The following is a 27426-nucleotide window of genomic DNA, read 5'->3' on the forward strand; positions in this document are numbered from 1 at the left end:
AAAACAAAGAAACCTGGGATAAAGAACTATATAGGGTTTCACCTCGTGTTTCTACGTTAATATCAAGTGCAAATTAGCATATTCCTCTAAGTGTGGGCCTGGTGGTTAGGGCACTCGATTCACAACCTGCGGATAGCTGGTTCGCATCCCCGTCGCTGAATATGCTCGCCCTTTTCAGCCGTGGGAGCTTCATAAATAAACGGTCAATATCAATATTCACTGGTAAATGAGCAATCCAAGAGCCCTTTAATCTTTCACTGCTAAATGAGGGACAGCTAATTGGAGAAGTTAGGAGGTCAAGCCTGCTGGGAGTCACAGGTGAAGAATCAACATTCCAGACGTTCTATAGTTGTATAGGTCTCGCAATAAAGTCAAATAATCTCACTATTTAAATTTCTCGTTGTAATAAATTAGTTTTTCTTTTAATTGGAATTTTAAGGCAGTTCTTTCAGCATTAACTCTTCTAGCAATTCAGAAATCACTTGCATTTATGATAACCCCATTTACTGCTTCATTTATTTCAAATAAATAAAGACTGGATAATGCTCTCTGATACGAATGAAATAGACTAATAGTCTTTTTTTTTAGACGAAAGATATATTCTGGATGATCTTCCCAACAACAAGGAAGAAAGTTAGTTACTCTTCTCGAGCCCAAGGAGATAGGCTAAATAGTTTTCTCCTAGACTATGGAGATAGGCTAAATAGTTTTCTCCTAGACTATGGAGATAGGCTAGAGGGACAGACATAATATCTAATATAATAGAGACAGATTAGATAGGCTTCCCTAGAACAGGAAGTTGTCTATATCTAAAAGATAATAAGATACACCATATAGTCTTCTCTAAAGCATAAAAATAGGTTGGAATGTTTTCTTAGAATAAGTGAGTTATATTGGATAACGTTCTTTAAGATTAAAGGAATACGCTGGATGATCTTCTTTAGGACAAAGAGATAAGCTAGATAGTCTATCTCCCTGTTTTGTTCTATTTTCCATTTCTAATACCAATACACCATATAAACTGAGTTTACTTAACCTCGTAAAATTGTATGTTTAATATTTTATTCGCTTAAGCATTTGTGAATAGCTAGTAGTTTCAGTGATTTTGATATTAAACGAGTCAAATAAGCTGACAGTCTTTTCTAGGGTGAGTGAGATATGCGAGATAGTCTTCTTAACCGCTTCGTAGAGGTTCATAGAACGGCTCTGACTTTTTTTTCTTTTTTCCAAGTACAAACATTAGGCTCATAGCTCCATCATCTCTTGGCCGATTTGAGATCTAATTATAGTTTTCGACTCAGGAGATCAAATTCTCTCGACCTGTATATGTCACCACGCTCATGGTGTCATTGATTAATTTACTCTAATCTTGCCTTAAATAATTTCAATTTGTGGGTAGGCTAATAGAGTTCCTGATGAGTAATAAAATCGAATTGTGTATACATGCGCCTCAAGCAAGATCTTATAAATTAATTTACCCTAATTCTTCCTTAAAGAATTTCAAGTGTCATGGCTATTGAGGTTTCTCTCTTGTTTAAGACGAGAGATATGTTGGACAGTATTTTTCAGGACAAAGGAGATAAGTTTGATTATCTTTTCTGAGACGAGAGAATACAGCAGATATTCTTTTTTTTGTGCCGTTATCTCAATAAATAACGATTTTGATTCTACTCATATTTCTAATTCCTATCGTCTTAGCCTTGTATTCCTAACAAACATTGTCAGTTGAAATTTCATCAATAGTTATTTTTTGTAAACATATATTATTTCCTCGTTTCATATATGTTTGAAATATACATTTTCGCCACCTTTACGAATTTTTTGGTTTGCGGTCTTTTTTTCATTCTTGACAATATCATCCATTCCACTGCAATTGAAAACTGACCCCCTTTCTCATACGATTGGCTTGATGTGACCCGGTAGTTAAGATATTCGACTCGCAATCTGCGGGTCGAAAGTTCGAACCCCCATCACCGAGCATGCTAGCTCTTATAGATACTTTTCATTGTTAAAAGAGTAGCCCATGAGTTGACAGCCAGTGGTGTTGACTAGCTACATTCCCTCTCGTCTAAATTCTAAATTAGCGATGGCCAGCACAGATAACCATTGAGTAGCTTTGCGCAAAATTCCAGAAAAACAAATAAACAAACAGACACACGATTAGCTAAATTTCTCTGATAATAAGTTTCACAAACGGGTGTAAAAAAAGCGATATGCTTATTTCAGGATGAGGTTGTTATAATGTTCTAGAATATACTTCGTATACGATGCACCAGAAAGGAAATATTTATGACATACATATAGAAGAGAATTAACATGTGTGTGTTTCCAGTTTTTATAAACGTCTGTCGCTTTTTACAGCATGCAGAATTGTAATTTAACTTGTTACATTTGATTAAAGAATTTCATCTCATTAGTTGTTAATATTAAAACACTAAAGGAACGAAGTACATATTTTTCACACAAGTTTTATTCTTAAGTAAAACTTAAAAGTAATACTTTTCTTGCTGTGACGAGAAAGATGATTCCTTGCAAATTTGTTTTAAATGGTTTTAAATATTATATCAGAATACAAAGAATATTTAAAGTTTGAAGAGCAGTTACATGACTAATAATGTATTCTTGTGTACTAGTGTGAAAAATGGCTAACATCAGACAGTGTTATGTTCTATTTTTTAATGAATAACAGAAATAGATTTTGTTTCACCTCGTAAAATATCATGACTAATACCTTATCAGTTTAATATGTTCGTACTAAACTGAATGCCTTTTAGGCAAAGCTAATGGTTCGTATGATTTTATGTCTCAAATTTGATACCAAACGAGTTACATTGTATTAATGCAAACAATCAATTTTTGTTACGAAGGTAGGAATTCACCAACTGTCTTGAAACAGCAGCCTTACATTGTTTAATGTTCCCTTAACAATAAAGCGCACGATCGATCCAGTAAGCAGAAAAATCTATTTCTATCTGGTGCTGTTCCATAATCCTTTGTAAAACAGGAAGTAAAAAAAAACAACTCAGTTTATATTCACTTATTCCTCAGAAAGAATAATGCAGACTGTTAAAGAATGCGAGTAGCTGAGACCTAGAGACTGTTTTTTAGCGTTTGAATATACAAAAATAGACAATTCGAATTCTGTAGATGACTCGGCCTTACATCTCTTTCATGGGTCGGCGTACCACTGTGGAAGCTCAGTGATAACTGTAACAAAACACCGCAAACTATTGTGTTTACTAACGGACGTGTAGCGTGAATGTGAGTTAATGAACTCTACTAATTGATGAGAGGATGACATTTTGTTTCGTAACGAACGAGAAGCGTTCGAAATACAATAGCGAAAATATCCGTGCGGTACATTGTTCAATAATGACACAAACCTTTGCAAATGCAGCAATTCCAAATAGTTCTAAAACTAAACCTACACCATGATATGATATTTAAACTTTTTTAGCTTCAGAAGATGTACTGCTAAATGCAGATGTATACACATATATGACACAAAGAAACAACCTTTTGTTTAATTAATACCATTTTCAAACAAATCGCCGTTAACGATTCCTAATCGTGTAACTATTTTATTTTATAGCAAATTTAAATTGTTTAGCTTAGGTACAGACTCCGCGTATTCAAGTATCTCTAGAGATGGTTCAAAGGCTGAAACAACTTTAATTCGTTTACTGGAGAACAATCATTTACCTTAAAGTGACTTTCAACGCCAGTCATGCTATTAGTGTTAACATTTATCCTGTCAACATGTTCATACTATCATCTATTCACTGCAGATCTCTTCCCTATGGACTACCCATTTATAACTGTCTAAACCTCTTACTAATGGCCCACATATCTCTACTTTTCTTTAATTCATGACGAAAAGCGTGATAATTACTTGCTAATCTATAAGCAGTTTTAAGAAAATACTGATCAACCTATCAAGGAGCAAACAGAATGAATTTACTGAAATCAAGAAAAAAATAATGAACACTCTAACAAGAACAGAAAAAAAGATTAAATGATAAAAACATTGTGAAACAAGCTAGTTTGATGAGGTTTACATGTTTCAATTAAACTACTAAAAATGGACTAATTTCAGAAGATTTTTATTTTTCACAGCATATTTGAAAGATTAATAATAATTTAACTATTTCGTGGTTTCAACTGCCATTATTAGAATTTGTATGCAAATATCTTTCTCCGCCATTGTGTGTATATATATATATCTTTGTTTTGAATTTTGTGCAAAGCTATACGAAGGCTATTTGCACTAGATATCCCTAATTTAGCAGTGTAAGACTAGAGATAAAGTATCTAGTCATGACTGCCAACCTCTTGGGTTAGTCTTTTTCTAACGAATAGTGGGATTTTTCATAATTTATAACTCCCCACGACTGAATGGACGAGCATGCTTGGTATAACGGGAATTTGAACCCGCGTCCCTCAGATTACGAGTCAAGCCCTCTAACCACCTGGCCATAACGGGCCACATAAGTTTAAGGGTTTAGAACAATAAAAATCGAAGTTTGGTCGCTGTGGTACATACCATTGTGCAGCTTTATTGTTAATAATGGGCCTGGCATGGCCTAGCGCGTAAGGCGTGCGACTCGTAATCCGAGGGTCGCGGGTTCGCGCCAAACATGCTCGCCCTCCCAGGCGTGGGGGCGTTATAATGTTACGGTCAATCTCACTATTCGTTGGTAAAAGAGTAGCCCAAGAGTTGGCGGTGGATGGTGATGACTAGCTGCCTTCCCTCTAGTCTTACACTGCTAAATTAGGGACGGCTCGGTGCAGTGGGCTAACAACCTACTCACTTAAATACTTGTTGAAGAATCCGCAAGCGATTGCGGCCCTATGTTCCTAGATGGAATCTAATGGTGATAACTAACTAACTAACTATTGTTAATAATAAATATATTTGATATAATTGTTTCAAGGCCAAGCTACACAAAGAGCTTTCTTCGCCTGGTGCACCACAGGGATCCAAACTCCGGATCTTGGCGTTGTAACTCCGTAAACCTAACGCTGGCTCATCGAGGATCACAAATATATTTTAAAACAAGAAAATTTCGATCTTAACTCGAAAGAACAATATTACTCAATGACAATTCGCGAAAAACAGCATAGTACACTTTAGCGTGTGACAGAAGACCATAATGGCTCTCAGAAGAGGTGTGTTTTCTTATAGCAAAGCCACATCGGGCTATCTGCTGAGCCCACCGAGGGGAATCGAGCCCCTGATTTTAGCGTTGTAAATCCGTAAACTTACTGCTGTATGGGCGGGGAACCTCAGAAGAAGTTTCGTAGGGTTGGGCATGTTTAAATATGATGACGTCTGAGTGAAAATCTATATTTTTTATTTTTAATATAATACTCTGAAATAAAAAAAATGTGTTTGTTAATAAATACTCAGCAGGTGTCGGAAAATACAGCTCCTTGAATGACAAATTCTATACAGAAAACTAGCTGAAGTACCTATCCCTTGAACAGAAGTTTTGTAAATTCATGAATAATAAAAGGTTATCTTAGGACGTGGAAAGTTGCCTCTCTTACATTGTTTCCATAAGCAATAGTATAAAACGCCCACAGCAACTGTAAAACACAAAATATGAAGTCGTAAACTTACATCTTCGAATGAAGCCAACAAACCTTCACGTTAAATTCGGTGAAGATACATCAACAAAGGGCGAAGTAGTGGTAAAAACGCCCATAAAAACCGCAAAACTGTAAATTTGTATGTATATTTCCATGGACTCATTGAACCTCCATACCAGTTTTGGTGAAGATCCATTCACACCCTGCGAGGTAGTTACGTGAACATACAACAGACATAATCTATTATGTTTATATAGATTAAAAATATATTAACAATGATTGACTTTTACTTTCCTTTTAAACGTACGCTACATAAGTTATGCATACAGTTATAACTTTTCTTTAATCTGAAAACAACGAATGTCCTAAAATATCATTCTATAATTTTCTGTTTGGTCGTAACTAAACAGATAACTACAGAATGGCCTATCTATGCTCTGCCCACCACGAGTGTCAAAATCTGTCAAGAGTTCTAACTGTAATTCCATATACCAACATGTTAAGAAACACCGCTAACATGTTCTCTTTCTCATAGATTGATTTGTTTTACTATTATTTACATTCATTCGAAAATATTTGACCAGTTTCAAGACCCCAGTGGTACAGCGGCAATGGTAGAAATTGGGCTTCGATACCCACAAATAACCCATTGTGTAGATTTGTGCTTAATTACAAACAAACAAAAAAGTTTCGTCTCTTTGCAAAATAATTTATGGTCATAGAATAAAAATAAGTGACATCGTTTTTGAATGAGTTCCAATTTTAAAAACAAGGTGTTCAGACGGCCTGAAAAGCAGCTCTGAATTTTGTTCTTTGTTTTGTCCGATATATTGTTAAAATAAGAAAGTTTAAATTTATTTTGCTCTTTTCTTAGTTTCGATCTGTTTCTTTAGTTTTATCTCAAGTCTTTCTGCTTTATTCACTTTCGTTTACATGTTTTTCTAGGATGCATGATTTTAGATGGGAATAAATATTATTTTTGTTCTGTGAAATAAAAACAGTGCGTTTGACAATTAAAGCTGTGAAAGCGATAAAATATGACTATTCGTTGGTAAAAAGAATAACCTAAAAGTCGCTGATGACTAGCTGCCCTTCTCTCTAGCCTTTCATCACTAAATATCTTTTGGGGTGTGGGGGCTAGTGCAGTTAGGCATCGTGTAGCTTTAGGCGAAATTCCAAAACCAGTAAAGCCCATCAAGCAAAACCCGGAGCTTCTGTATGGGATGGAAGGGAGGAAGAGGGAAAACAAACTTTTAATTCCAATTCTTCTACTTTTACCACCATAATTATTCGTTTTTTTTTTTCTCTAAAGACTTGTAACAGAGCCTCCCAATCTTCATTAACTAACACAACTTTTAAAACAGCAGTGAAGTGAAACTGTATTAGACACCTGTCAGAACCTAGTTGAGAGCTCTCCCTTGTAGAATAGCAGCATTTATTGAGGCCAAGGTGTATACTACACTGTATTAGAATGCCTCTGCACGTTAAGTTTGTTTGTTTTTTAAATTCGCACAAAGCTACTCGAGGGCTATCTGCTGCACGTTAAGAATTCGGTTTCTAAAAATGCTCTCTTCAGACGTTTTTTCCTTTTAACACTTTCTACATACTCTGGCAAGGCGTTACTATTTTTAGTTAATTTGGATTTAATAACTTACACTGTAACGAAATTTGTCTTACACGCAAACGGTAAACAATGTACCTAATCTACGCATTTTATATTTTTCAGACGTTTTGATTGATTAAATTTAATTATATATATAATTATTCGCTATTTTTAAATATAACGAGAGGACATAACATTCTACTTCTTTCCCTTTAAACATTTCTACGAATATCTTGTCTCGTACTACATTAGTCCAGTTTTGTTTGTTTTTTTAAAATTGTGAACCTAATTAAAATAACCAGTTGTTTTCTAAAAAAACATTACAGAAATACTTATAAAGCTAACATCACGGAGACACGAAAGATTAAAGACACATTTGGGGAAACTTAAAAAATATGAAACATGATGAGCTTTACAATTAACTTTACCCTGGTTGTATAATTTTGGATAATGTTTTCAAAATAAAATTCATTAAACTACATAAAGAACCAAAGTGGACGTTTGCTACCTGACATGATAGTATGATTATCTAAAAAAGCGTGAAAATAGTTAACGAAATACGTTAGTAAACATTAGTTTAAAATGCAACATACTTGAAACCTGTTCTTTATACTACACGCATTAATAACACTATGTAACAAAATGTTTACTTTTTCCTTGTTCCTGTGCAGAAAGTGTTATTTCTCAATTGCTTATGCCTAAAATAAATAAAATAAAAAGATCACTTTTTCTTTTCACACTTTGCTTTTGTGACCTGGCTAATGAAATTTCAACTATATCCATTTTCCAGAACATTCCGGGTAGAATCAGTGCTGAGTAGCTGATAGAGAATTTTCTCGAACTTCTACAATGTTGTAGAGGCGTTACCAAGTTTTCCTGTTTTATTTGCCTTTGGGACAGCAGGGACTCGCAGCGCACTACAACAGGAAGCACTGACCACAACGGACTGAGTTTTCTGTGGGAGGCACAATGTCAAGTGTGAGCCTCCAGAAGGTGGTGTTTTCACCATTGCACATAAATTTGGGTCTTATGAAACAATTTGTCACAGCTCTTGATAAGTGGTCTACAGCCTTCAAGTACCTTTGAGTCTTCTTCCCTAAGCTGCCTGGGCAAAGGCCAAAGCTAGTGTCTTCATTGGACCACAAATAAAGAAGATCCTGGAGCGCAGAGAATTCACCAAGAAGTTCAGAAGGAGGGAAAAAAGCTTGGGGCAACTATGTCACAGTGTTTTGTGGCTTCTTCGACAACCACAAAGCCGAAAATTATTTGGAGCTGGTTGAGGCTTTGGACTACGATAAAATGGACTGCAGGATGTCCCTGAAAGTCCACATCATTGATGCTCATCTTGGTAATTTCAAGGAGAACATGGGAGCATATTCAGAGGAGCAAGGCGAGCGCTTCCACCAAGATACACTGGACTTTGAATGCCGCTACCAAGGAGCGTATAACGAAAACATGATGAGAAACTATATTTGGGGGCTGATACGTGAAAGTGATTTACATTACAGTCGCAAAGCTAAAAAAAACTGCTAATTTCTAAACATTTTTGTACAACTTTAGTATAAATACATGTAAATATTGATTCATGTTGTTTTATTCAGACCTTTTTAAACGAAAATGCGCAAATTTGCCTGTTTTTACACAGAAAACAAGTTAATTTCTAAATTTCATTATCCAGGTCACAAAAGCAAAGTTTGAAGGGAATAATGGCCATAAGCAATTAAGAAATAGCACATACTCTCTAGGAACAAAATGAGATCATTTGAAGTAATCACAACAGATAAAACTCCAGACCATATACATCAAGGATTGCTTCTAACTTTATCTAATCCAGCCAGTTTTGTCTGAAATATTGGAAGCCGTAATTCACTGAATGCTTTAAACTTGTTTATACCTGTCAAGAACATTTGCTTACTTATAATTATACTGATAACAACTTCTAATTGAAAACGGATTGTAACTTCAATTAAAATCGTACGTATGCTTAAATTTAATCTTCGGAATGTTTATTTGCAAACGTTCAGAAATAAAAGATATATTTTGATGAATAAACGAAAGTTAATTTATACAAATGATTTATATCATTACTAAATGGAGATTGCCCGGATATTCGATTACAACACTTACAAATTAAAACTTCACAAATTGAAAAAAACTCGTTTAAAATAATTTTTAATATTGTAACTTGTTAAATATCCGTTTATACAGTTGTTTTAAATAATTAACTGCATATATAATATAATGCACTATACACGCTGAAACAATTATTGTTTTTCTGATTTTACGAAAAGCCAAGTTAAGCTGACTGCTGTCTACCGCTGGGAATCAACTATAAAATAATACCACACACAAAAAAAGTTTTATATAATGAATAACAATGTTCTAAAATCGAAAAAAACAATGTTATTGACTCTCAACTAGAAGGGTGGAGTGAGGATGGTTCCCGTGGATTTTTTTCTTTTCATGTCGATATTCCAACTCCGCCAGTGCTGCTCTCTATCTTACATTTTCTGCACTCTGTCCTCAGAGAATTCTCGAGTGTTAAGCAGAGCAGATGTGTTGTTGCAGTTGTTTCTTACTATTGTAATCGTCTGTGGGACATTTTGACTCCATTGTATTATAGATATTTTTCAAATGTATTAAATATGGGTAATGTTTACCCATCCTACCACTTACAATACAAATATTTTACCCTACCAGTTGAGAGTTAAGTTATAGGATACCCACAAATGTAAAGAGGATTTTTATTATATGTTGATAAATTTTTTTTCAGTATTCTGAATCATATACGTTTTGCGAGGTATGCCATTCGGTTTGTTTTTAATTTCGCGCAAAGCTACACGAGGGCTATCTGCACTAGCCGTATCTAATTTCGCAGTGTAAGACTAGAGGGTAGGCAGCTAGTCATCACCATCCACAGCCAACTCTTGGGCCATGCAGGGCTATGTATGCAATTTGAACATCCGTATTTGAACTTATTACTTACTGTACGTTTTGCTCAACTGAAAAGACAACAGAAATCGTGGTATGGTATTTATTCACTCTGAAAACACAAACTATAGGGATCAGGCATACACAAGGTGGCAGAAATTACCTAGTACAAAAATTCTTATACTACACACCACACTTTCTTGCGTCACTTAAAAACGATTTTATACACCAACTTTTTATTGTTTCCTTTCTACAGAAATGAAGAGAAGTTTAACAAATAAGGATACAATAACCTGTTTCTCTTATTGTAGCAGTAAGTACAAAGTTACCTGTTTTATTGCTGTATGATCCTTACGATACCAACAAGCATGCCAACGATCTTAATTGTGCAAAGTTTAAAATGAAGTTTTTAAGATCGGTCAAATCAAATAAATTTGTAAAATCAACCACAAACTAAAATAATTTTCTAGGAGTGTTCTAAACGTCATCATGATTCTTAAACAATTTGATTAAAAAACTTTCTAGCACTACATCATCTAATAACCTCTTGATACCATTCAACACATTGTAGGTAAGCAACCTAATACATGTGGTGACAATAAATCTATATAAGCATTTACTTCAGATTTGTTATACACAAATAATGATGAAAGGTTTCATTTATTGCTGAAAAAAAAATTATAAGAATTATTTCACAAATCTCTTTGACTTTGGCACACATGAAAAAGAACTATCTATGAGTAACCTTACATTTTAACACACACAACAAGTTGAACAAAATAAATAAGATATTATGGCTTTGCAAGCAATATTTGTAGTTGGATAAAACAGACCAATTTCAACAGCATGCTTGTTCTTCTGAAATTGTTTCTTATTTAATTCTATAATTGTGTATAGTCACATACACGATAAATACATTTTTTAGAATGTCAATAAACAAAGCATTTTTTGTACATGACTATGTATATGCAAAATATTTACTGCTAATACAGTGGAATGAATAAACTTCTGTTTTGATGGAGTTTGAGTTTAACTGTATAAATCTTATTAAAACTAATACATTGTTTAGTAATGAAAACTGTGCTGGCAGTATCGTTAAACATAACTTGAAGCTCTGATAATACAGGAACTTTTGTAATATTACATTTCTTAAAGGTACCATATACAAACGGTTAAATGAAATAGAAATATGATTTTAATAAATATGGATCGATTTTTGAACTGCTGACATTATATATAATTTGTTAGATCAATATTAAATGTCAACAAAATTAACTTCATCAAGTCTGATGCAAGTGGTTTTGATTTATCAACATACATTACAAATAATATTATACAGAAGTTTAAGTTCAGGTTATAATGACAGTTTAACCGTTAAGTTGAAATGCTATATCCTAATATTTTATGGTTTAAAAAACTTGTTTTATCACCTCTTCTATTGAGTTGCAAATCATATTTGACTGGTTTGGTTTGTAGTTAAGCACAAAAATGGATTACCTGTGCTCTGTGCAAAATTGGTATGGAAACCCAGTTTCTACTGTTGTAAATCTGCAGACATTCTGCTTTGCCACTGGGGGGCAATCATATTTGAAGATCAAGTTTAACGAAAACACAATTAATGCTTTGTCTAAACAAAGCACAATCAGATGACAGTAGATTATGTGTATGAGTTAACTATTAGTATATTTCAAACAATTCAAATAATCTACCCAAGTTACCCCTTAAAGTATTTTTCAACTTCTAACATACTAAATCATTAAAAATAACATTGTACATTCTTTATCACTAAAATCTTAAATAAAAGTAATTACCTAAGAGTAATAAAACTTCATTACAAACTAACCTGAATATGACTTTTTAAGATCAGATTATTGAATGTTTAAAATATACCTTCACACACACACCCACACACACAGAGAGAGAGTAATATGCTAGAATAAATTTCCAATTTTAAAATAACTAAATAAAATTCCTCTTCCTTTTTAAGTCTTAAAAGCTAAAAAATGTTCACTATGTTAAAACATACAACTTTTTAACTACAGATTCAAAAAAACTCTTTGGTATACACCTCACTCAGTTTTCTCAAATTAAAAACATCTCTCATAAAAATGAACTGGTGCTTATTGATATAAACAGTTTCATTCAGTACAGAAGCTGCACATCAAGCAAACAGCAACAAAACAATGGTAAATTAAGAATAAAAAGCTAGATGGTTCTAGTCCTCAAAAATAATTTCCATTGACCTACATTTCTATAAAATAGTAAGAAGTTTACAATAAAAGAAATACTTTCTAAAGCCAGGAAATAAAAAAAAATGGATTCATTAAATGAAAAGTTACACAGTGCACTTAACTTCTCAACAGCATGAAAATAACTGAAAACAGTTTAGTTTCTCAGTAAGTTCAGAATTGGCTCGGTCCTTACTATTCTTCCTTTTGTGACTTTAAGTCATGCTTATACAAGTTAAGCATCCAATCTTTTTTATATTAAGTCAAAAATGGAATACTTATTTTCTAACCAAGTATTAGATGTAATAAGCTACATTACTGTGACAACTATCATTACATACCTGAGATGATTTTCCCGAAAACAGCGATAAACAAAAGAAAACTTTGGTTTTGTTGAATAAAGTGTTTCAAGAGAATAAAGTCTAGAAATATTTTGTTGAAAAAGGTTCAGTTTAAAAAAAATTCCCTCTAAGGTTTTGAAATTATTAATGTATGTTAAAGTAAACAGGCTATGATATATAATGATCTCTCCCCAGTCTATGAAAGTGTTCAAATGATGTCTTTTAATTTCATCAGTGTATACATATAAATTATAAATAAAAAACAAAACTGATTGGTTATTAAACATGCTTACTCAGAATCTATTATTATAACCCAACATCACAATAGATATAATGTTGAGAAAGATGGTTCTAAACTAACCTATAATGTCACAAGACAGGTGACTAAACAACCAAATAAAAATTTTGTTTAACCATGCTTTTAGTAGATCATCACAGATGGCATTTTTTGAAAGAAACAAACCTACATTTTACAAATCATTTGGAATTGATGAAAGTCAAAACACACACAAACTTTTAATTAAATAACTTTATAGTCCAAGTGAATTTTATTTTGTGCGAGTTTATTGTCTCTGTTCTGGATGCTTTAACAGGCACAACATTTAAAGATTGCAATGAAGAATTTCCTCCTTGGTTTAAAATTGTTAGTAGCTATGATTAAAATTTAAAAAGGTGCAAGTAAGCTGCCCTGAGCTCATACCACTGTTCAGATGCTGATTTTCTACCAAGCTCAACCAGAATATCCTGGATCCTAACATTAAGTAATCAAGTTCATGTTTAATCATTGTTGTTGTGCCTGTCATGTGTCCCAGCACAAGGATCTAAAACTCATGAATTAAAAATAATGCATACATAAGAATTCAAGTCATAAATGTATTTTCAGTTAAATATTTGTATTCACATCATGATCTGAAAACTTGTACACACAGACCTTTAAAGGATTACTTTCACTGCTTTATGTTCAAGCCAGTCTTAACTTCAATCACAGTAAACGTATTCACCAGAAGTTGTGAAGTTTGTTATGGGTTTGGTAGCTTCAAGCAGTTTAATCCATTTTGCCAAGGCACTCATTTGGCCTTAACATTTGTCTTTGCAGAATGATTCAGGTGAAGATCTATTTAAGTTAAAACTTACAGGTAACTCTTCAGTGTTCCGTTCAAAATAAATTCTTATGAAACAATTTTCTTAGTGCAAATAAAAGCAAGGCCTTTTAAAGCTTCAAACACAAGAGCTTGATATCAAAGTTCAGGAATTCTTGCTAGATCCATGTTGAATCATATCCTTTCCAGTCTGCTGTAGGGGCAAGGTACACCCAGCGTCCTTTATATAAAAAACTTACTACCCCTCGATATCCTGTTCGAGGCACTCCAGACTGTAAAAAATGAAGCAGTCACATTACTTGTTATATATGCATAAAGAAAAACAAAACTAAACATAAGCAAAAGGTTTAATAGGAATAGTCCAGACACTGCACACTTTTTGACGACCTTTAACAGAATATTACTAAAGTTGATTAAATTCCATTGAGGGAGTTAATATAATAATGGACTCAGTGAAACAGTCAACAAAGTAATATAATGCATATTTCTCAATATCACCAGGTTAGAGTTACATGTAGGCCTAACTGTAATAAAGTTTTATAGCAAATAAATTTTCCAAACTTATAAGGTGTATGAAATTATTATTCCCATCATTGAATGGTCCATATAAAATAAATAATTTTAGTTTGAAGATGTGACACATTTGCACGCATCTAACTACTACAAATTCTCTAATAAAAATCTGAGAAAACTGTTCAAGTATGTAATTGATATTTTGTAAGCTTGTAAAAATTAAAAATTAAGCACTATAACAAATTTGCTATACTTTTCTGTATCATTTAACCAATACTGTTTCAAATGTTACAAAGAATATAGCAAAATATTCAAGCTATTACAGAAGATTGTATCAAACATCTGTTCCAATATCATAAAGGTTGTCTTTTCAATAATGGCAAGTCTACATTACACATTTTCTTCATGACAGTTGTTTATGCCATAGATTCATACAATCATTATAAAGGTCCTTGAACCTTTGAAAATGTGTAGAATAGCTTATCAATACTATAAGAGGATTATATATATTGCCTAAGTTTTATGGTCAAAGGGTGTGTGAAAACACCATGACCACTGTTAAAAATTTGTATCACATGACATTCCTCTGGTTTAGCTATGCAGCAAAATATTTAGCACATTTAAAATCCCTACACTGTTTTCTTATTGTGCCAAAATCTGTGGAAGAAATATTTTTAGTTGTTACACAGTTTATACCCCATATTCTTCCCAGTTTGTGCATAAATTCTTCCTTGTTTTATACAGTCTACACTATTATTACTCTCATCAACAAGTTCTACTGCATGCATCATTTTAAGTTTAAGAAAGTGTTTAAAAAAGATTCTTTCCACTGCTCTATACATATTTGTAGTTTAGATTATTAAATGCATTTTTAGCTACAAAAAAGGTAACAGATGCAAAGAAACAATTATTTTGGATACTTAGGAATTTTCATTTTATGAGTATGAAAACCACCACAATAAGATCTCAAAAATATTCTAAAATTTATTCAACCAAACATGTTTAAGCAAAAAATAACTTATGATAGTATATTCCAACATCCTAAGCCACTCCAACAAAATATGTGCTTCAGACCAGCCCTTAACAGGCCAATTGGGTTACCAAACTGAAGTCTAAGTTGAAATGCTAGTAATCGGAGTTGTGTATGGCAGTGGCAAAATGCACTATACACAATGTCACAGCAGGTGAAACACTATCTTTTTAATGTATCATAAATACTTCTTTATTCTTAAAACACCTCCAATGGTACAAAACATCCTCTTAATGTCAATAAATCTACTGTAGCAGAGTTTTTAAATACAATAATTCATTGTACAAACTGTCATTACAGTAGTTATGATTGAAAAGTAACAAAGCAAAAGTAAGTTTGCAACTTGGTACACTTACTCAATATAAATATATAAATATATTAAATATATATGTATATACTAAGAAATTAAATGCCTCACATATTTTTATTCCTTTTTTTTGTATTCTAACTAATGTATTCAGAAAGCTATACAACACTGACTCACTTTAGAAACAAACAAGTTACTCTTGTTACTCTCTTGTACCTAATACCATTTCTGAATTCTCAGTTTAAAATACTTTTGCCAATGGAGTAAAATAACAAGAAGATTTTGTTGCTTACTTTGAAATCATCCATGATCCCTAGAGCCTTGGCTGCTTTTTTGAATGTATCTTTAGAGGTATAAGTAACTCTCACTGGATTAAAATGGCTCAAAGATCCTTTTGTTAGCTGTTGAACTGTTACTGCAGGAGTCCCATAAACCAATTTTACAAATTCCACATCATAATTGTCCTATATAAAGAACACAACAAGAGAAGAACAAGAGATTTTAATTTTGAAATAGTCACATCTTAAACCATTATTGGACAAAAATCTGTAAGTGTATTTACTTATATCTGGTAAACCACTGGAACTAACCTCCTGTAAACCCCTGGAAGCCCCATGTCTTCCACGTGTTGAATGATTACATCAGCTAGTAAAGTTATCGAATGACAAGTTGATTGATTGATTGATTAAGTGTTTTATGGCACAAAGCAGCGAGGCTATCTGCACCAGACATTCGATAAAAATGTAAAAAGAAAAAAGAAAAAAAATGTAGTAATAGACATAAATGGAAATGAAGGTAAAACAAAAAAGTATAAAACCAATGTTGACACCTAGTCTACAATGTGAAGATAGAAGGCAGAGTATAAGAAGTTGTAAGGTATTTACTCTAGCAAAAAAGTAATGATCATAACCCGCCAGGAAGACTAACAGGTAAGTTCAAGAACCACCGTCAGTCACCTGAAGTTGGTCTTTCCAGTCCTGGTTCCGGGTTATGTGTCATAGCAACCAGTATCAAAATGTAAAAGAATAGAAGTTTTCAAAGATACATAGCAAAATTGTAACAATGAGTAGCCATATGTCCAGTAAAAAGATAAAGTCAAGTAAATGGAATAGAATTTGTAAAAGTAAATGAAGGTAAAAACAAAACAGCAATTAAAACAGAAAATGGTGTAAAAACCAATGGTGACATCCAGTCTTCAAAGTTGTAAAATATTTACTCTAGCAAACTGGTAATGATCATAACCCACCAGGAAGACTAACAGGTAAGTTCAAGAACCACCGTCAATCACCTGAAGTTGGCCTTTCCAGTCCTGGTTCCGGGTTATGTATCGTAGCAGCTATTATCAAAATGTAAAAGAATAAAAGTTTTAAAAGACACTCCGCAAAATCGTAATAATGAGTAGCCATATGTCCAGTAAAAAGATAAAAGTCAAGTAAATGGAGTAAAATTTGTAAAAGTAATTGAAGATAAAAGCAAAATGGCAATTAAAACAGAAAATGGCATAAAAACCAATGTTGACATCCAGTCAACAAAGTTGTAAAGGACTACCTGTAGCAGAATGATAATGATCATAACCCGCCAGGAAGACTAACAGGTAAGTATAAAAACCACCGTCAGTCACCTGAAGTTGGTCTTTCCAGTCCTGGTTCCGGTTATGAGTCAATATGGCCAGTACGAAAAAGTTAAGTAGTAAAAGTGTGAAATGATATGCAGCAAAAGTATAATAACAACTCGCCAGGACGACTAACGAGTAGTTCAAACAGTAGCGTTAGTCACCTGAAGTTGGCCTTTCCAGTCCTGGTGTCGAGTTATTTAATGTTCTGGCCATTGTCCAATGTCAAATTGAAGGAGAGAGATTAAAACTGTAAAAAAGAAACCACAATTAAAAAGGTGTAATGAATAAATATGCAACACTTAAATGAGATTAAAAAGATTAATGACCATTAAAAAATTAAAAACATTATCAAGGTGGACAGAGTCACCATCACCAATAACTCTGTCCAATGTTACCAATTTTACAGACTGACCCTGGGAAAAAATATGTTTGAAATATTGCCGTCATTGAGAATTGTAACAATGGCAAGTAAGTAAAACGTGGCTGATAGTGATTTGAGTGTTACACAAACTACACATTGGTGCAACAGTTCCAGATAAAAGAAAATGATGAGTTAAAAAACTGTGACCAATGCGTAGCCTAGTGAGAACAACTTCCTCCTTCCGAACTTTACGGAAGCTAGATGGCCAAAGTCCAATTTTGGGTTTGATTTAAAAAAGTTTGTTGTCGCGTTGCTCACTCCAAGTGGACTGCCAGCTGTCACGGATCCGAGCCTTGAAGACAACACCATAGTCCATGTACGGAATAGACATAGGAGTGATGGTGCTGAAGCAGACATATTTAGCTGCCATGTCTGCAAACTCCTTCCCGTGAATACCAACATGGCCTGGTATCCAGAAAAACTGGATTGAAGTAGCTGCTAATGAGAAATGGGCCAGTCGGTTTCGAATATCAGCGAGAATAGGATGTGAGCTAACGTGTAGCGATTCCAAGGCAAGTATAGAACTAAGCGAATCAGTATAAATAGTGCAGTTAGAGTACTGCTCAGCTGCAATATGATCCAGAGCAAGAGATATGGCATACAGTTCAGCAGTGAACACAGAAGCTGTAGAAGGGATTCTGCCCGCAACTACTGACCCATAGAAAACCATAGCAGAGCCCACTGAATTACCTGATTTGGAACCATCTGTATAAATGGGAACTGAATGATTGTTTGAAAGATATTCATTGAATAAAAGACTGTACTTCCAATCTGGAGTATCTGCCTTTTTTAGGTGACTGAAAGAAAGGTGACACTTGGGGGCTGTAATAAGCCATGGTGGGAAGGGCCAACCTGTGGAATATGCAATGTTATCCAAGGATAGACCCAATTCATCCAATTGCGCCCGGATGCGAAGGCCAAACGGAGCAATGACAGATCGTCTGTTCTGAAAAAGTACTGCCCACCGAGGAAGGAAAACACATTTCCTGGTGGGATGCTTTCGTAAGGAATGAAGTTTCGAAGTATATTGTAAAGATAGTTGCAAACGGTAAAGATGTAGAGAAGGTTCATGAGATTCAATGTATATACTTTGAACTGGAGAGGTACAGAAAGCCCCAGTGCAGAGTCGAAGTCCTTGGTGATGAATGGGGTCCAGCATCTTTGAGGCCGAGGGTCTGGCAGAGCCATAGACCATTGATCCATAATCGAGTTTCGATCTAATAAGAGCACGATATACCTTTAACATTGAACAGCGATCTGCCCCCCAACTGGTAGAAGAGAGAACACGAAGGATGTTCAGTGCTCTTGTGCATTTGACCCGAAGCTGCTTTAAGTGTGGTATAAAGGTCAGTTTACGATCAAAGATAAGCCCCAAGAACTAGGTCTCCGGGACCACTGGCAGCAAAACTTCACTGATATGAAGTTCAGGATCAGAGTGAATACCCCGTCGACGGCGAAAGTGCATGCATACAGTTTTGGAGAGAGAGAAATTAAAGCCGTTCGCCAGAGTCCACTTCCGTACACAATTGAGGGCGGTTTGTAGTTGCCGCTCAATATATCTCATGTTTGACGACTGACATGAGATGTGAAAGTCGTCGACATACAGCCCATTCGCAACAGTGAGAGGGAGTTGTTCAGTGATGGCATTTATCTTTATACTGAAGAGTGTAACACTCAATACACAGCCTTGAGATATTCCAAGTTCCTGTACAAAAGAACGGGGAAAGTGTCGAACCCACACGTACTTGGAATCTCCTGTCCATTAAAAAATTTTTAATAAACATGGATAGATGGCCACGTAACTCATATGTATGGAGGTCTCGCAAAACGCCATACCTCCATGTTGTGTCGTAAGCCTTCTCTATGTCAAAGAATATTGATACAAGATGTTGGCAGTTGAGAAAGGCTTCTCTGATAGATGTTTCAAGACAAATTAGGTGGTCTGTGGTGGAGTGCTGTCGACGGAACACACACTGGGTGGGCGAGAGGAGGTTGTTTGATTCGAGGAACCAAACAAGATGAGCATTAACCATCCTTTCTAATGTCTTACAGAGACAGCTCGTCAAAGCAATTGGACGGTAGTTTGAAGGAATCTTGGGATCTTTCCCTGGCTTAGAGAAAGGTAAAATAATAGCCTGGTGCCAGGCATCAGGAAAAAACATTCTCCTGCCAGATCCGGTTGAAAACAATCAGAAGGACATCAAGAGAAGCAGGAGATAGATGGTGCAGCATGTCATAATGAATATCATCAGGTCCAACAGACGTACTGGCAGACCGATGAAGGGACATTTTTAGTTCCACCAGGGTAAAGGGACAATTATAGTCAAAGAAACAGTCAGTTCGAAAGGAAAGAGGTGATCACTCTGCCCGAGTCTTGATGGCCAGGAAGGTGGAGGAACAAGCAGAAGTGCTAGATACCCAGCAAAAGCTTTCACCTAGAGTGTTAGCGATGTTCCGAACATCAGTCACCTCCTGACCATCAGAGAGTAAGATCGAGAGGGGGATAGAATTGTAGTGTCCATTAACCTTTCGAATCCTGTCCCATATGATCTTCGAACTGGTGGTAGAAGATATGCTGGTTGTGAACTTAATCCAAGATTTTTTGACTTTGACGTCTTACCCACCTAGCATGTGCACGGGCCCGTTGGAAAGCAACCCGGTTTGAAAGTGTGGGATATCTACGAAAAGTATCACAGGCCTGCTTTTGAGCCTTCCGTGCTAAGTGGCAAGCAGGATTCCACCACGGACAAGGATATCGTAGAAAACGTGTCGAGGTTTTAGGAATACACTGAGCAGCTGCATGTGTATACAGTCAGTTACCGCTGCTACACAGTCGTTTATTGATGGCTGATTTACGATGGCAGGATCAAGTTCTGCGAGAGCAGTGAAAGTGGACCAGTCTGCCTGATCCAGCTTCCACCGGGGCACGCGGATAGGGTGGCATCGACCACGGCCAGTCTCTCTCAAACGGATCGAAAAATGATCACTGCCTGGTGGATTACTGTCAACCCTCCATGAAAAATGGGAGAATAATGAAGGGGAGCAAATTGAGAGATCAATAGCAGTAAAGGACTGACTAGGTGCATGAAAGTAAGTGGAAGAACCAGTATTGAAAAGAGAAAGATTGTGATCAGAGAGCATCCGCTCTACAGATCGGCCCCTCCCATCAATAATAGCACTTCCCCAGAGGGGATGATGTCCATTAAAATCCCCTAGGATTAGAAATAGAGATGGCAATTGTTCAACGAGAGCATCAAGATCTGATTGATCATATGTCTCTCCAGGGACAGGTACGGAGAACAAACAGTGATGGTATGACCCAAGGAAACACGGATGGCTACAGCCTCCAAGGGTGTGTTGAGTGACAAAGACAGGGTGGGCACGTGTTGATCAACCAACAGTGCCACCCCTCCATGTACTCGACCATCACACAACCTGTCATTTCTGTACAGAGAAAACTGCCGAATGGAGACAGTATCAGCAGTTTTGAGAAATGTTTCTTGTAAAGAAAGACAAACAGGATGGTAGGAAGCAATCAGCGTTTTGATATCATCCAGATTAGAACGTAAACCTCAACAGTTCCATTGTAAAGAGGTGGCCATTTTTAAGAAGGGGTAGGTGAAGTGGCTGGAGAACCCTTCGGTTTACGACCACGTCTTTTTTCTTTACTGTCTTTAGTCGGAGGAGGTCTATCAACCTCCATGGATCCTGCTCTGAGTCGGGTAGGCAGGTTTTTGTTATTGGAAGGGGAATCCAGTGACTGAGGATGCGAATGAATAATTGTTTTGTCTCTCGTGGTGGGAGAAAAGGATGTATCAGAAGAAATGCCTGTATTTGAAACTGAAGGACGTGGATCTTGAGGTTTGTTGGAAGGTATGGGAGGAACAGAGATGGGTGTGGAAGTCGATTCATCAACCTTTTTAACCACGAAGGTCAAAAGGCTTTTCATTTGTTTTGAAAACGATTCTCTTGGCACAGAGAGATCTGTCTGCACTCCCACTGTAGTTGTGGAATGAAGTGCAGCAGCATATGTCCGAGATGGAGTTGTGGACAGCAATTTCCGAGCCTCAGGATAACTAATGTTATGTGTCGTTTTCAAATGCTGCACCTCTTTTTCCTCCAACCATTTAGAGCAAGAATGAAAGTAAGAGGGGTGAGAACCATTGCATTTTACGCAATGTGAATTCATGTCACAGTCATAGGCATCGTGGTCCTTGCCTCCACAACGAGCACATGTCAGGGAACCATGACAAGATGTCTTTGAGCGGCCGAATCTCTGACATTGGAAACATCGAAGAGGGTTTGGTATGTATGGCCGAACCCTGCAAATGAGATAACCTGCCTTGATGGTGGCAGGTGCACCTGGTGAAGTAAATGTTAAAACGAGGGTATTTGTTGGCAGTGTAACTCCATCTTTGCGAGTGGAGATGCGCCTCACTGCGAAAACTCCTTGAGTGGAGAGACCAGCGAGAATCTCTGACTCGGGAACGTTCTTCAAATCCCTTTCGACAATAACTCCTTGTGAAGAATTCAAGGTAGCATGGGGTGCAACCTCAATAGGTATATCCCCAATTGCCTTTGAATTCAAGAGGGGTTCACTGTGTTGGGATGTGGATGTTTCAACCAATATGTCACCAGATCGAAGTTTCTTTACTGATTTTGGAGAGCCAGCAAGTCCCTCTAGTCCCTTTTGAATAAAAAAAAGGGGACATTTGCCCTAAAGGTTTTTCCGAAAGAGAATGTAATATAAGAAAATGAGGTACGTGTGTTACTGATGTTGAAGATTGCTGTTCTGAGCATTCAAGACGTGGTCGCTACCCATTGACTGTTTTTTTACAATTTTATTTAAATTTTTAGAGGGTCCATAGGAAAAAGGAAAAATTTCGGTACCCACTGACCCCACCCACCATGGAGCCCTACGAGGGGACGCACTACAAAGTCACGCAAGGACAATGCAGCAACGCCAGGGTTTCGTGAGCACTATACCCAAACACCAGCATCAGGCACAATGTCCACAACACCCGTTGAGAACTTCCAACACTGGTACTTGGTTGACTCTAGCCCAAGTGGACCAGCCGATTGACTCAAGGGGGGCCACCCAAAGGCCGCCCGTCTACAGGAATTCGAGGCCAAAGTGGTGTGTTAGGGTTGGACCCCTCAACCACCAGGATCCTCTCCTCCCCTTCACGGGTCGCCACGCACGGCAAACACGTGGGTGGATGTTTAGATCCCAGAGAAGGTAAGCAGATAGAACAGAACCTTCCCTGGGAGGTCCCCTCACCACGTACAGGAATCCACACCGAGGGGTGAATGACAAGTACTTTTTCTTTTACTGTTCAATTTTTACTAATGCATATAATGATTTTTCACACAGGTAAAACATTACAGAGGATATAGTATAATACAACTTCCTGGTGACTTAATGCTGAAATAAGAAAATGATTTTTAAACATATATAAATAAAGTTTAAACAAATTTTATCCCATAACTTGATAACTAATCAAGGCTTTGAAAGCTCTGAGCCAGCAATTTCTATTACTAAAGAAACAGTTCAAATACCACATAGGCTTAGTTCAATTTCACTAAGACACCACAGACAATATAAGGTTATGGAATACATATATTTAATTAATTCAGTACGTGTAAATGGAAGTTATAATTTTAAGAAATCACATCCAGAGACAACTAATTATTCATGAAAAACTCTTGAAAACAGATTAATTGACAAGAGAGTAAAATATATATTTGTTTTCAAACACATTTTACAAGTTTTATTTATCATCTAAAAGACAATATTAGTAACTGAAACAAATTAGTGAAAGTAAACAGAAATAATAACAAGTAAAAAGTGGTGGGAGATCATACACTTTATCTAAAAAATATGCTTTGAGATTGTGAACTTTACAATGCAAATTCAGGATTTTCAATAACTGTAACTCATCAACTATGATAATTCTAACTCTGTTGAACTTTTTTTAATTAAAAATATTTCAGAATTGGTATTTTATCCCTTTGTAATACTTATTTCATGTAAATCTCAAAGAAAATGAGATTAAAAGTGTTCACATGTACATGTCCACATAGATCATAACATCTTGACTGTAAACAACATATTTAATATGAAAGCAGTTTTCCTTCTCTTTCTCTGATGTGAACAAAAGTGAGGGAAATAATCTATTATTTTAGGAAACAATAAACAGATGCATCTTCTTCACAGAAAAACAAAAGAATTTAATAGGAAATGTAAAAGACTTATGAATGAGCTACAGATCTTGGACTTTATAGTTTCATTAAATGTTATTTTTATTTGTGAAAATATTTGTGGCAAAGCTGTGAAAAATTTTTCTATTATAAAGTATTGGGTTTGAAGAGTATGAAAGGTGTCAAAAAATTCCAAAGATTGAAATCTTTACTTCTTTACTAATTGAATATTTTCAAGTTTATTCTTCAAGCAAAACTAATTTATTGAAAAGTTTAACATTTCCTTACCTGAAAATGTATTTCCAACATATACTCATCTCTTCACACAGATTAGCTATCTTCCTCAGCATGCCTGCAAATGAGATTTGCACACCAATAGCCTTGAGACAACTTCCACCCAATTTCAAATTAATTATGCCACTGTATGATTACATCATCAAGCCACAACAGCCCTCCACCAAATGGAAGGCAACATATCTTTTTGCACACTAACTCTTCTTAAGCATTAGTGCTAGTGAATCTTCATTTTTGACAAGGCAAGAATGAAAATGTGCATCAGGAGTTGAAAAGATGGGTGAGAGGCGAGTATCATTACAAACACAGTATCAGGCAAAGAAAGGGTTAATTTCTGAGGCAAAAACTCACCTTCACATACAGATTAGATAGAATCTTACATTTATATAGCAGAGGGACCAGTGCAATACTTACCTAGATAGAAATCCTTATAAAAACATCTGAGGTATATCCATGGGATGCAACAATAAATGGCAGGGGCTCCATAAGAGAATACCTGTTGGATACCATATCTTGTCTTGTCTAGGATGTACTCTTTGCTCATACAGTCAAGGAGAAAGAGTCAAAGAAGCCAAACTTGTGTCACAAAGACAGGTGGAATTTGAACATGACTGAGTACTTTCACACAAGTTGTTGGACAGCTAACATGTGTAGTGTGATAACCCATCTTTAGACTGCACCAGCAGAATATATGGAACTGACACCAGTTGTGAGAGAAGGGCACACACACATTATAAGTACTCATGCTCACCTTAACTCTGATGACAGATTCCAGCTGTGGGAGGGAACATGTTGTAATAAGGATACTTGTTTATACTTCAACTCTGCTCTTAGATTCTATGGGACTAACCCCAACTGAGGTATGACAGTATGTTAAAGATATATCACAAGTTTTTATACTGTGCTCATCTAAACTCTAGTGTCAGACAGTAAAGACTGGTACAGAGTGTAGTCAGCTCAAATCTACTGAAGAGACACAAGGTGCACAAGGAGAAGTGATATGCATACTGGTATTGTATAACAAGTATTCACCTTGACTCAATTAAATAGATACTATAGAAAAGATTATATATGCAGGAGAAGGGAACTGCAACACAAAGCAATATGTACTACACGCTCACCTTAACTCTGTGAACAGACTTACTGTGAGAGGATGGCACAGTTACTTAGTGTGTGTTCACTTCAACTGTACTGGAAAGACTTAAGTTACAGTAGCCCACAGGTGGCATCAGTGATGTACCTGATTTATGTGAAGGATGACATAAAATACTCACAGTTTACCCCACTTCTCATTAGTATTCCTTGTTCTATCTCCAGCAGTTTAATTCCAATCAGTGACAGTTCTTCATGAGGCACCATCCTAGTGGCTAGGAAATGTAAGTGACAAGGTCTTTCATGCTCTACTCTATGAAGGGGGAGGGGATTCACATAGGAGAAACATGAAGAAGGTATCTGGATCCACGTTAGTCCTTTGCTTTGGAAAGATCTTTTAATAGAAACAGAGCAATGGATGGCTGTGAACCCTATTTTTTAATAGTTAGCAAGTACAAGTCAAAAGTGAACAGAACATTCCTAGTGCTGACTTCTTCCATAATAGTCCATGAAATAATCATGATCTGGATTAGACAGTTGAGTAAATACATATACACACACATATGTTGCAGAACACCCCATCTCAAAGAAGGTACATACAGGATCAGGATAAATGGCATGAGTACTTTCTGTTGGCTTGATGCAACTGTTGGGTAAGTACACACTAGGAGGCAACACCAGCTACATTATGAAGTCCTGTGTAATGAAAAAGGGGCTCTATAAGAGAAACAGTAAGCATTTTTCTCACAAATAGTGGAATAACTGAAGAATGGCAACCTGTGGTAGCCAAAAAATCAAGAGATAAAACAGTCAAAAGGTGTAACAAAAATTAATGTGTGGAGTAAGTTCATATGTCCACCTTTAGGAGCTCAATTCAATGGGTATAAGGAAGAAATGTAAGGAAAAAAAGTAATGAGAAAGATGTGAAGAAAAGAGAAACATCCTGCCATTCATTATTCACATCCTGAGATGAAAATGTCAACAGAGTAATTAACAGACCCATCTTACAAAGAAAGAAAAAAGATTAATAGAAAAGAAAAAAAGGGGACCCAGAAACAGAAACACACAAAGAGAGAAATCTGTAATAAAGTTTATCAAACTGTCCAACAGAACACAGAAGTCAAGCTGAGTATGAATGTTCCAATAGATGAGAAACAGAAGGAATGCAGATAGGAGAGAGAAATGCAGTGTACCTTCTGAGCAGTCAAAATCCAAGGAAGAAAGGGTCAGTCAACAAAGATGGTGTGAGAAACATCTAAAGAAAAAGACATCAGATAAAAGATGTAGGAGATAACAAGTCCAGAGAAAAACACAGTACAAATGCCATGAAATAAGGCATGCAAGAGATAACATTAAGGTCTCAGTCACATAAGAGAGTTGGGTGAGGAAGATTAAGATGGAATGAGTGTAACAGAACAAAGAAGACAAGGGAAGAAACTTTTTTTGCACCAGAAAATGAGAAAGGAATTGGGCAGGGCTACCAACAACTAGAAAAGGTGGTGAAAAGAATTACTGCCAGAAGGAAAGGGGGCAGAAGAATCAATAAAAAAGATCTACTACAGATTTTGATAAACAAATACAATGGAATGACGATAAGAATGTAAAAAGGATAATGCCACATTAGTATAATAGTCTAGTCTGACTGATATCAGATAACCTAAATGTGAGGGTGGAGATAAGTTATCTCTCTAAGGAGAAGGAAGGTGTGAAAGTAAGAAGCACGAGAATTGACAATGGGAAGGGGTAGGACCAGATATCAAATAGGCCAAAGAAACTCCAAAACTAGGGTCCAAGGAGAGCAGTGTGTAAATACATGACCCAAAAACTATTAGAAGCATAAAGAAGCACCTCCAATAAAAGATGGTGATAGAAGAGAAATTACAAAAGGGTAGAGAGAAAAATATAAAAATGGGGAACAAGAAAGTGAGATAGAAGGTAATAAACTTGATTCCTTAGCTATCCAGATAGATAGCAATAGCTAGGAATTAGGAAACAGATCTAAATATCAGAACAAAAGGGGTACAAGGCATTAAGACATGAGAAAGAAGACATTAGGTAAAGAAAAGAGTTAAAAAACCTACTAACCAATAAGGAGTAAAGATAAAAGTAAACCTAAGTATTGTGGATCATAAAGTGAGAATATGAAAAATAATAAGTA

General features: G+C 35.8%; 1 protein-coding gene across 20 annotated transcripts in view; it reads right to left on the reverse strand.

Annotated features, from left to right (window-relative positions):
• Positions 1-10215: 10215 nt before the first annotated feature.
• LOC143249158 (alpha-1,3-mannosyl-glycoprotein 2-beta-N-acetylglucosaminyltransferase-like) overlaps positions 10216-27426 on the reverse strand; it is a 101684-nt gene continuing 84473 nt past the window's right edge. For 17 of the 20 annotated variants that reach the window (XM_076498585.1, XM_076498591.1, XM_076498589.1 and 14 more), the window contains 2 exons: positions 15939-16109; positions 10216-14067 (listed from right to left, as the gene is read on the reverse strand). In XM_076498585.1, the coding sequence (XP_076354700.1) occupies positions 13954-14067; positions 15939-16109 (285 nt within the window). In that variant the 3' untranslated portion in view covers positions 10216-13953. Of the gene's footprint in view, positions 14068-15938; positions 16110-16148; positions 17508-24170; positions 24235-24273; positions 25965-27426 lie in introns of those variants that run through there. The other 3 variants (XR_013027608.1, XM_076498594.1, XM_076498592.1) reach the window with 3 other exon arrangements.

Source organism: Tachypleus tridentatus, chromosome 4, assembly GCF_004210375.1.
Source record: "Tachypleus tridentatus isolate NWPU-2018 chromosome 4, ASM421037v1, whole genome shotgun sequence".
Taxonomy (NCBI): Eukaryota; Metazoa; Arthropoda; class Merostomata; order Xiphosura; family Limulidae; genus Tachypleus; species Tachypleus tridentatus.